Source organism: Perna viridis, chromosome 12 (genome assembly GCF_037379345.1).
Source record: "Perna viridis isolate PV_CMFRI_1.1 ecotype Kerala chromosome 12, ASM3737934v1, whole genome shotgun sequence".
NCBI lineage: Eukaryota > Metazoa > Mollusca > Bivalvia > Mytilida > Mytilidae > Perna > Perna viridis.
The window spans coordinates 5,959,304-5,972,232 of record NC_142456.1 but is presented as its reverse complement, the minus strand read 5'-3'; the positions used below and the strand labels follow the sequence as shown (position 1 = coordinate 5,972,232).

The 12,929-nt window shown below is 31.5% G+C and overlaps 1 protein-coding gene across 2 annotated transcripts in view; it reads right to left on the bottom strand.

Annotated features, from left to right (window-relative positions):
- LOC148600974 (uncharacterized) overlaps positions 1-11,695 on the bottom strand; it is a 32,164-nt gene extending 20,469 nt beyond the window's left edge. The window contains exons 1-2 of one of the 2 annotated variants that reach the window (XM_088554516.1): positions 11,572-11,695; positions 79-196 (exon numbers count right to left, since the gene is read on the bottom strand). In XM_088554516.1, coding sequence (XP_088410642.1) covers positions 79-196; positions 11,572-11,669 — 216 coding nt within the window. In that variant the 5' untranslated portion in view covers positions 11,670-11,695. Of the gene's footprint in view, positions 1-78; positions 197-5,349; positions 5,495-11,571 lie in introns of those variants that run through there. The other variant, XM_088554517.1, reaches the window with a different exon arrangement.
- Between the last annotated feature and the right edge of the window lie 1,234 nt (positions 11,696-12,929).

Genomic DNA, 12,929 nt, shown 5'->3' with positions numbered 1-12,929 from the left:
ACAGATAATTCTGTAAGATATTACTGGTCTCCTCAGAGTTACTACCCCTCCTTGTATCCAAACAGTTACTGCCCTTACCTTGTACAGATCATTGTCAATTCCACACAGATAATTCTGTAATATACCACTGGTCTCCTCTAAGTTCTGTATCAACTGTAGTGTCTTGTGATAAGAGAGATTCACTCCTTCTTGGTTTCTGTCAAGAACAAAATAAATTTTTTGCAATTTTCATGAACTTTATAAGGTCAGTGAAAGGGGTTAAAGGAGGTAATGTGCCATTTATCACTTTTTAGCTGTAAATGTCATATTTAAATAGAATTTTTCTGAAGAAACTTAAAAAATTGGCCCATTTAAATTCTGTCAAATAAGTAAGTGGCACATTCTCAAAATATTAATTCCAAATCACAGTACTGTTCACAGACAAAACTGTAACATGTGTTCATATCTTTTAAAACATATGTACAACCAGTATGGTAAATATATGGTTTTGTGTCTTTTACATACAGTACATGAAATCATATTTTTTGGAAATTCATACTAAAACCATACTCTTTTCAAATCCTATTGAAAACATATAATTAATGTAGGATTTTTATTTGCTTGTTTTTCATGAATTATTTGTTAATCAGAAACGTGTTTTTCATATGCTTTTCATGGTGGTCATATACATATGGAAATCATATGGTTTTCATGGTAGTCATAAATATATGGAAATCATATGTTTCATGGTGGTCATATACATATGGAAATCATGTTTCATGGCAGTCATATACAAATGGAAATCATATGTTTCATGGCAGTCATATACATATGGAAATCATACTTTATTCATGGCGGTCATATACATATGGAAATCATATGTTTCATGGTGGTCATATATGAATGGAAATCATATGTTTTTCAGGTGTTTTTAGAACATATGATCATTTCCTGTGTTCCATTGACTATAACTTCCAAAAATTACCACAATTAGTCCTGGGAAAATTATTTAACTGTAACTACATGACAATTATTACTTTATAAGATCACAGGGCTTGTTTTACAAAGATTTTCCTCAAATCCCTCTTAAAATATCTCAAAACTAGTATTATTCTTTTCGGATCAATTTAAATTAAAATTTTGATGAAAAACTAAAGGATAATTTGAAAACTTATAAGTTGAACTCAAAGTTATATATTAGGAGCTCTGACAGAAATTAAAAAAAAAAATAATGTGTTGCCCCCTTGTATTTATTCACAGATAGGCACTCAGAAAGAAGTATAATTTCTTAGCCTTCCCTCCTTGCATTTATTCTCACAAATATGAATAATCTGCAAGTGAACTCAAACTTTAACAAGTGGCAACAGGCAAATACAGTGCAGCCTGTTTAAACCAAACTGAATAATCTGAAAACCTTTCTAAACCAAACCCTGCATAATCTGAAAACCTGTCAAAACCAAACCCTGAATAATCTGAAAACCTTTCTGAACCAAACCCTGAATAATCTGAAAACCTGTCTAAACCAAACCCTGAATAATCTGAAAACCTGTCTAAACAGAACTTTGAATAATCCGAAAACCTATATAAACCAGAAACTTTTTAAAGTCCCTTAATATCAATTCAAATGTATTTTTAACCTTGAAACACCTGTCTAGGGGTTTAGAAATGACAGGTTTCAATGTACTTAAATTATACACTGGGTTAAACCTATATATATATATACTATCATCACTGTAATCATGTGCATGTTACTGTGTATTGACATTTATGTAAGTGCTGGTTTTTAACACTGTTACAACCATCTCTATAAATCATTCAATTGATCATCCCACATGGTACAGGTACATGTAGTATGGTATACAAAATAATTATCTAAATTGGTAAGATATTACATATGAATGATGTAAAATATATTTCCTGTTTTTATCACCTACTGATATCAAAAGAATCCTTTTATCACCAAGTGGTGTCAAGGGTACTTTTACAGTATGCATTTAAAATAGTATATTAAAATTAGAAGTCTTCATACAAATCAGGCAGGAGGTGATGACATGCATGTCAAAAACCAACCAAATTGACTTTTATTTCTAATTCAGTCTTAGTTTGTATTTTGGTTATTTTACAACATGTATATGAAATTCGCCAGATTTCACATAAGGTTGATTTACATTTGTTGATAAATCATACAGGAAGGACTATAATTATGTACAGATTTGGGGTATCTTGACCAAAAAAACACATTTTTTTTTGTTTGGTGGGTTTTTCTGCACCTTGTTCAATCAGATTTACTATTGGCAGTGTCTGAACTTTATATGAAGTATTGAATTTTTCAACTAAATGTACTTTTATGTCTGGACTAAAAACAGAAATGTGTTGAAATATAATTACTTTTAATTTGAAAATCAGTTTTTATTACTGACATTATTAGGATTAAATTAAAAGTGTAGGAAGCACATTTAGAAAAGGATCAATTAAAGAACATTCTGTCATGGAAAGAAAACAAAATTTATTTACTTTTTCAAATTATGTGAAGAATGCAATGGTGCGATTTTAGGAGAAGTTCAATGATGTAGGTGGGGATCTTTAAATATAATGCACATTTTTTTTGTCCATATATATGCACCATTAAACAAGAGGGGATTTATTTCTGCTTTTATAATTTCACTAAAAGTACTTTTAACTACCAGTAAGAATGTCATTTTTGTTCCAACAAAGGCCGAGAAAAACAACTGAAATAATTGTGACCAAAATGTGGACAAACAAAGTAACATATACATTTCAATTTATGTAGTAACAGTTTTCTTCGCACATTTGATTGATAAGGCTGTTTCAGCAACCACCTTTAGAAGCTTTTTTTAAACTGAAGATACATATCTAAAAATAGTCTACTAAAGGCTATTACAATATTCCTAAGTAGGTGTGAGGGGGGTTTAAAAAAAATTGATAAGGGAAGCAAGGCAAAATAAGAAATCTGTGAGCTTTAGTATAATCACTAGTGATACCCCCTGCTATTTCGGCAAGCAGGAAGTAGATGTCATACCAATATGGAAATGCATTCCACAATTTGAAGCAATTATATAAATTATCAACAGAAGCTGAGAAATCTGATACGGAAATTTCCATTGGCTGATCGTTACTAAGTTAATTGGTAAATAATTATAAGTAGATGAGTGAGGAACCTTAAACGGGGAGGGACCCTGCACCAATCACCATGCAAAAGACCTTAAAGGGGGAGAGACCCTGCACCAATCACCATGCAAAAGACCTTAAAGGGGGAGGGACCCTGCACCAATCACCATGCAAAAGACCTTAAAGGGGGGAGAGACCCTGCACCAATCACCATGCAAAAGACTTTAAAGGGGGAGGGACCCTGCACCAATCACCATGCAAAAGCAATATACTGAAAATCTAATCATTCCTTCAAATAGAAGCCAAGAAATCAGGAAAATTAACATTATGCACCTCCTTAAAAATTACTAAAAAGATTGGTAAACAGGAAGTAGATGAGCAGGGAACCCCAAAATGGGAGAAATGGTACAAGTCATCATGTCAAACCAATATACTTAATATCTAATCATAATCCCTCCCATCTGTAACAGAAAAAATGTGTTACGGAATGGTGGACACAGGTAAATCAGTACACCCTTCTCCTATTGAGCAGGGATATAAAAAAAAACCAAAAAATCTGAAAGTGATGGCTAACCAGTGGGGGAAATGTTACATGAGTACAATAATCCATCCTACAATACAATATCCCTGTAGGATGCTTAGTAAAAAAATTCTACATGTATATCATGACCAGCACCTTGTGATTAATAGTAGTCGAGAAAAAATTTACAAAAATTGTTTATACATGTATTACTACTGTACAGCATAAGGAAAATTCAAGTTTTTTTCAAACATGAAGTTGATGCCATATGTGTAGCATACACATTCCACCATTCAGTATATCCATATATAGCTTTGTATAAAATAGCAACAGCCTGTGATTTACAGAAGCTGAGAATTTTGTTTAAAAAAAAAGTGTTACAGAATGACAGGATGAAGAACACAGACAAAACAGTGTACCCCTTTTCCTATGGTCAGTAGGGGTATAAAATATGAGGTAACTATTTCAATAAAATGTTCACTGGTGCACAGCTTGATGCAACCACTACTGTTTTCATTAAACATTTAGGATAAGTATGTATGGGCACTTTATTATATCATCTACAATTCTTTATTCAGATTGAGATTTAATATTTGACAAAGAAACCCAAGAATTTGATATTTTTAATTAAATGCTTCACAGGGCCCGGCCCAGCTTGAAAAGACTGCAGATGTTGAACCCTAAAACGTTGAGCAAATAGTAACACAACATAAAAACTAGCTAAAGGTTTGAATTTCATCACCATTTTCTATTGTTGTTACACCTTTAAAACAGGATAAAAATTTGACAAGAATTCAAGTAGCCACTTTGTGACCTCTTGTTCCTAAACTATTTAAGTCAAAACCTCCAAATTCAATCCTAAGCTACCTTAAGGGGTATGGCACCTTGTGGTACAATTTCATAGTGATCCATTTACTTTTACTTTTTTTTGGTGTGGCACCTTTAGTAAAATTTAAAAGAGATCCATTAGCTTTTACTCAATTTATTGTCCAATCATATGGAAAATGCTTGTTTCTGGCCTCTTTCTAGCCCCTAATTCCTAAAAAGTTTAAGTGTTAATCTTCCTATTCAATCACAGTCTTTCTTTGGTGGTATATGGCACCTTGTAATACAATTTCAAAGAGATCTATTCACTTATAAACAACTTATTGTCTGGACATCAGGAAAATGCATGTTTCTCACCCATTTTTGTCCTCTAACTTCTAATCCCCCAAAACCAATCCTAGTCTGACCATTGTGGTATAGAAATTTGTGGATCAATATCCTAGTCTGCCAAATGCTTTTACCAGAGCTATATGTATATAGTTAAATTCAATCAAATGCTTGTTTTTTTTAACCCTTTTTTGCCCCTAATTCTAAAATGTTTGGGGCCATAACTTCATTCAGCATTACCAACCTTCTTTTTGTGGTTTGGAATCTTGGTATAAAATTTTCTAAAGATTAACCAACTAATTATTAAGTTATTCCAAGAAAAACAAGTGTCTACAGATGACGACGCCCACTGACAATGACAGCGCCATACCACTATGAGATCATATTTTTATGTGTTCTTATAAAAATCAAACAAAGATTTAATTTGAAACCCCAATAACTAGGACAGGCTCCAAAATCAAAGTTAAATCTTTTTTGAGGTTGAAAAATCAAATATTTCATTCCCTAAATTGATAAAATTAATTCTATTGACTATCAAAAAAAAATAATAATAATAATAATTCACTTACAGATTTCCCCACATTCTGACAAGCACTGAAGTACAATAGTAATGAACGAATTGTAAATATTAACCAAAATATTTAAACAGACAGTGTGCAAATATATGGTTACATGTGATGTCCTCTATCAGCTTACCTAATTATTGTCAATAAAGTGTCTAGATATGATGATTTTATATGTACACAAAATCAGCCTTATTTTAGACATATAGGTTAAATACAATACCGAATTTTATTTCAACTTGTAGAGAGTGCAGCATTTATTTAAATAAGAATAAGCATATTTAAATAAGATTTAAATCAGAATAAGAATATGAATAAGTAAACAATAGCCATGTTAACCGGTAAAAAGGAACTACATACAAATAAAATACTAATAAAACTTAAAAAATATAAAGAATATAGGCCATAATTCAGTTTAATGGCCTACGTCAGGTGCAAAAATGTTTATTTATATACATGTACTAGTAACATAGCAGCCAAGGGTTTTAAATAAGGAGGACAGCATATGAGCACATTCTTCTATTATCATAATATATTGTTATATAATAATGTACTTCAAAGCACCAGAAAAAGAAGAACATTTCATGTTAAAAAAATTAATTCATATCTGCAAAAAAACAATGAAGAAAACAGTGCATTTATCTTTACAGTGGAAAGGAATAGATCAATACTTGTAAAATATGTTTAGACCAATCAGGAACCACATGACCATTAGCAATCCCAGAATATATTTTCTGAATTGTTTCACTGAAGATGAATTTTGTATCTGATATGTTGAAGATCACATTTTTCATGCATATGGTCTTCTTATTATTCATCTTCTTTATCTTTTGAATTATTAAGTCATCTATAAAACAAGTTGTTTCCTTAAGGGAACTATGATTTGATTTGTAAGGGGGAAAATGTTTGTGTGGTTGGATCAAATTTAGAATTTAAAGGCAGGATTAAAATTTCAAGAAATCAAAAGCCAGGGCAGGCCATAAGAAACAAGAGGCTCCCAGGAGCCTGAATCGCTCAGCAGGTTAAATTTTGTCTTCCAATGGCATTAAATTTAACAAGAAGTTGACCAACAATTTTGACTCAAGAAAACTTTGGTACGGCTAATCATAAGGACCATTACATGGCTTAACAGATCAAAATGAAAATTTGACCAGACAGATCTCATCATGCTGAACACTTTTACCCCATGTCAGAATTTGGCTAAACCTAATGGTTTTGGAGATATATGTGAAAAACTAGTCTGACCTCTATGTTCTCTATTTAGTAATGGCGGCCATGTTTTTTGACAGATTAAAAATCTGAACACTTACCAAGTTTGGTTCCAATTGGTCAAGTAGTGTCAGAGGAGGTTTTTGAAAGAAATAACATTAAAAATAGCAAAACAACGTCAAAAAGGGGAAATAACTCCTAAATGGCTTGATAGTTTAAAATGATAATTTGTCCACAGATAGTTCTCATCATGCTGAACACTTTTACCCTTGTCAGAACTTGGCTAAACTTAATGGTTTTGGAGATATATATGAAAAACTAGTCTGACCTCTATGTTCTATTTTTATTAACAGCTGCCATGTTTTTTGATGGATCAAAGATCTAAACACAAATTCAGTGCAAGATACCCCAAGGAACATTTGGTTCTAATTGGTCAAGTAGTGTCAGAGGAGAAGATTTTTGAAAGAAATAACATTAAAAATAGCCAAAAAAAAGTCAAAAAAAGGAAAATAACTCCTAAATGGCTTGATAGATTACAATAAAAATTTGACTACAGATAGATCTCATCATGCTGAACACTTTCACCCTGATGTCAGAAATTGGCTAAACCTAATGGTTTTGGAGATATATGTGAAAAACTACAGTCTGACCCCTATTTTTTATTTCAGTAACGGCCGTCATATTTTTTGACGGATCAAAAATCTGAACACTACTTTTTTCAAGATACCCAAAGGCACATATGTGCAAAATTTCATATAATTCTGCTCAGCAGTTTCGGAGGAAAAGATTTTTTAAAAATTGTTAACAAATGACGACAGCGACGACAGACGCCAAGTGATGGCAATAGCTCACTTGGCCTTTGGCCAGGTGAGTTAAAAAATAAAAAGGTGGGATCTGTTCTTGTCCTAATACTTTTTGTTTATATTCAAAAAAAATTTTTTGCCTCTTAAATGTGCTGAAGAAAAAAATGTTAGAACCTAAATTTTCTGAAAATAAAAAGGCAAGATAGAAAATTTTATCCTAGTCCCCATATAAATACAAATATCAATGGTCGCTCCTTAAATAAATGTGGTAGTGGAAAGAGGGAGAACCTACAATTAAAGGTGGGGCAGGAATTGGGATGGAGGGGTCGAATAATAATAATTACTAAAGATATGGTTTATAGGGTGTGTTCACAATTCTACTAATGGTCAAGTTACCACTAATACCAATGTAACTACCAATGCTGTGAACAGTATTTTATTACCATTTGTAAAATATTTTACTTTTTAACTGTAAAAATAACTAGTAAAACTATTTACTGCTAGATAGGATGGGAAAATTGTCCACCCATATTAAATTTAATATACACACAATGTGTTAAAAGTTCTTTGGATATTTAATGTAACGTTAATAATTTTCCATTGATATCTTGCACTAAACAGTCAGCCACATATTTTTTTCTAGTATTCACATGTTGGTAAAAATTATGGCCTTATGATTATCCTGAAGAATTTGCTACCATTAGGATTTTCAATTGGATTTCAATGACTTACCAATAGTATTTATTTTTACCAACAGTTATTTGTTGGTACAACAGCTAGTAATTGTTAGTACAGTATTATACATAGGTAGAATTATTGAATGGCTTGTGCCTGTGGTACATGTATAACTGAATGAACGGAACAATTATAAGCTGCATGTATTCATATATTTATTGGTCCACAGTCCTTGGAGTTACATAGATGGAGAGTCAATCACGTCCTATATAAGTAGAATGACCAGATCTATGAATGGCTAAAGAATATTTTTTAGGTATGGTCTAAAATGTGTAACCTGTACCCACACCAACTTTTTCCCGTACCCAGATAATGTTTTGCTAAAATAACCATTCTTACGGTATGTTAAGAACTGAAAATCGCATGAGATGTGGAAAAGTCTGTTTCAATTCATTTCTAATCAAGAAAAAGATGTATATTTTTTTTCATTATTTCTTGTTTGATCGTTTTTCTGAAGTCAAAAGGTCTAAAATGTGTAACCGGAAGTTACCTTACCAAACTAATTATTGACTATTTCTTACTTTCCTATCCAAATTTTACAGTTTTCTACATTCATTAAGAGGTTAAAACTTCACTTTAAGACTTTGAGTAAAGTTTTGAAAGATTTGCTATTATTTTAAAAGAGAAGTGGTTGAGTTTGAATTCCATAGCGTACCTAGCGTCAATCCCCATATCAGCAAAAAATGGATACGATCTTATCCAGAATGAAAAGCAAAGTCTCATTAACAGAGTCTGATGCAATTTTAATTTATCGTCAATGAAAATTTTGATAATATCATGATGTTCTAATGTCAAATATGCATTAAAATTGTACAGATAACAAAAATACTCGACTTGGGTATGGGAATTTTGGGTTACACATTTCAGAAAACTGGACAGACAAAATGGAGTCACATTTTACATACATTGTATTTATGAGAGTTAGTGGAGAGAAATTTTCGGTTTACCATTCAAACTGACAACAAACACTAAGCTACAGTGACTGCAATTTTGAATAGATCATTATATTTTGGCCACAAACAAATATTTACGTAAAATTAATATTACTGATGACCTAAATTGTACTTTTTGTAAAGATGAAGCCGAGACTATTGAAAATTTGCTTTGGAATTGCAATTTTATTCAAAATTTTAAAGAACAAATTGATAATTAGCTATTATCAAATGGGATAAGTATTTCATTTACAAAAACAAAGTTTATTTTTAACAATACACCAAATGTTGTCAAAGGTGAAGCCTCTAACTTGATTATATTATGTATCAAACAATATATCTATAACACAAGATGTTTTCAGAAAAATTTATCCCTCCATGCACTTGTAGGAAAACTTAAAGATTTGTATTACATAGAAAAATGTATTGCTGTTAAAACAAAAACATAGATACATTCTCTAAGTTCTGGAACCATTACAGGTTTTTTGGAATAGTGTATTATATAGTTTTATTTGATTTCTTCAAAACAATAATGTAAACATGTTTTGGAACGATACAGAATATCACATATCATCAGACTCCACCAAAACGGGAGCATGAACCAAGTGCTCTGGTAGGTTAGGCTTTTTCTAGAACCACCCATCGAGTTGCTCATAAAAAGTCAAGTAGCGAGTAGCCGAAAGAGGAAAGGAAAACTATGACACCTTGAACAAATCAGTTTTTTTTATGGCGCAGATGGATACACCGTAACGATCCAACGATCATACATATAGTTGTCGTTTGCCCATGTGTCAATTACGGGAACGCCTTTTTCTAAATTTCAACCTTTTTTTCCTTCTTTTGTCTCACATATGTACATGTAAGTATTTTTTTCTCTAACATTCTATTATCATTTTCATTCAATATCCTATTTTCTTTGATAATCTGTACATTTGATTACATTTTTGATTTTTAGTAATTTAACTAAATCTATACGAAGTCTTTTTTTGAGACAGATATTATACAGTTATTAAATGGGTTGGATGCAATAGACCAGAATATTTGTCCTGAGGTACAGAGAATGATAAATAATCAAGGCCAATGGCCGGGTGCAATAGAACACTTGATCATTCTCAGTACCAAAGGACAAATGTTCTGGTCTATTGCAACCAACCCATTTAATAATTGTCTTATTACCTAATTTTTCTATGAGATATAATAAAGAATGGAAATGGGGAATATATCAAAGAGACAACCATTTGACCAGGAATAGGAAATTGACCGCTCCATGTTTATGAATTGGCAGAGGAGAGTCACATCTACGTTTTTACACACCAGTTTTTTGTGTGTAAATTCCAATTCAATGAAGCACTTAAAAAAAGTTCAACCAATCAAAAGGCTTAGATAAAGGTCATTATGGGGTCAGTGCAATAGACTCCTCAAGGAGATTATTGCTCTGTGCAATAGTACATCGACAGTGCAATAGATTGCCCTGTCCTGAATAAATTTTGAAAATAGAGAAAAATATGTGTATATTTAATAATCAAGATAAAACCTTATAAGTAGGTAATAATCTGTAATGTCCATTATATACAATCATTTGTCTATCTCGGTATCTAAATAAAATATATGTTGTATATCTATATTGTGAGTTGTATCTACTAACAAATACTAACATCTGTATATATATGATGATACTAGGGCGGGATAAGGTACTGGTACCATGTGTATCTAACTAACAAATGTACAGATTGAATAAAAAAATATTTAAATTAAAAAAAAAATTTTTTAGACCTCTTGAAAAGAGAAAATATATTAAAATCAATTTTTTTGACAAACATTTTAAATATCATTAAATCAAGCCTAACCATCATATCATTTTGTAAATATGTACCAACTTTCTGATGGAAATATCATGTAATAATGAAAAAATTGACAAAATAGTATTTGGGTACGGGGAAAAGTTGGTACAGGTACGGGTTACACATTTTAGACCATACCTATTTTCTGAAAGAAGTGACAAAATATGTGCACAAAGAAGTAAACAATCGTGCAAGTGTGGAAATGCTGTTTTAATTGTAATGTTGATGAACACAATTATACATTTATTTACTTGTTTAATAATAATTTCAAATTATTGGCTGTGTAGTAATGTATTCAGCTTTCCAAGAAGAATTTAAGTCTCGCACACTACTGTAAGCAAATAATGAGCACAGTCCATCATAGGCATTGCCTAAAATCATACTAATCTCAATCTCAAAGTGCCAACTCTAATACTCAAGCATCTCGAAGATGTTTAAACTGGTGATCTATTATTTTTTCTCTTTGAACTTTCAAATTTATGACAAATCTTGACAGCCCTGTTTAATCTCATGGGACCAACTTCCACTATCAACCACTGATGAGTTGTGTACAGACCTTGATAAATTGTATAAGTAATATTATAAGGACCTACTTTTATTTGCGGTGCTCGGGCCGGTGACTAGGCAGTAAGACAGTGGTCAGTTTTGAAAACAAACGAATTAATTTTAAAACATCTGATAAAAAGATTCTTGTCAATCTACTGGTACCTAGATCTATATTGCCCTTCCTCTGTCACAAATGGGATCGAGTCATCAAGCCTTTCTCCAGCATGATCCCACATCAAATCAGTCGAAATATCTACCATGTTTGCAACAGATGCATTTCCATCACATGACTAAAATTATTAGAGTTATTTCCCTTGTATTGGTTAATTGGGCGGGAAATTCAATATCACTCATGATAATTAGAAAAAAAAAGATTTTGCACTTGTTTTCCTGATAAACTCAATCTTTTCATAAATTGGAATTCATATTAAACCAAAAAGTGCATTGTTTATTTGTTGTCTTCCATAAAAAATAAAACAGGGACTTGAGAATCATCATACACATAATATACATATTTATTGTATACTCATGTTTCTGGTATAAAGTATAAAGTCCCTGTACAAAAGTATAGTGTATAAAATTCTTTTGTGGACAAAATTTTCATTTATGTATAATTCTATCAAATGACTATATTATATTACATATATAATGTTCTTCATGTTCCGTCATCTGTTAATATTCTAACATGAATGTTCTAGATGCAATCTTCATTTTCTTGGAAGCTTATTATTATGAGGTATTGAGGTAATTTTGGACTTATAATAGTGTAAAATAATAAAAAAAAGTTTGCAAGTTTATTTCCCAATACTTTTTTTATTGCAGATTTAGAGTATGCACAGGGTCTTGTTCCAACTATCAAATATTCAGCCAGTGACCATGACGTGTATATAAACATAAATATGGAGTTTGAATGTACAAATTCTTGTTTTTGATGATAATACTTGTGTTTATTCATAAGATTAATCACTTGTTAAGTGATTGCTGAGCAGTAAATAGTGATATGTTTGATTTTATAAAAAAAAATGTTTAAGAGGCACCCAAAATCTGGGATCACACTTTTAGTGCATATATACCACTACAGTTGAGCGGTATATATGATAGTGGGAGAAAGCACCTTTGATCAATGCATGGAGTAAATACAGTGTAAGTGGAGTTGATGTCTTTCATTAGTATTTTAGTTGTCTGTGTGTGCAGTCCTCTACATGTAGTAAATGTATGTTTCGCTGAATACACTGTGTTTAAGTAGTAGAAAGTATAAACATGTTATTAGCAAATAATTCCAACCACTGTATATTTTTTGTCATTTTTAAATAAGTCTTTTTTTTATCAAGTTCCAAAGGGTTTAATGAAACTATATAATACTTACATTAAATCCTAAATTCCCTTTTTGATGTGGAACTATCTAGTACAGTTTCATGAAGATTCACACACTTTTACTCGTCATAGGTCAAAAACCAGAATTGTTGGGAAATAAGAAAAATGTGTTTGCCCCTAAATCCCAAACCCATAGGGACATTATT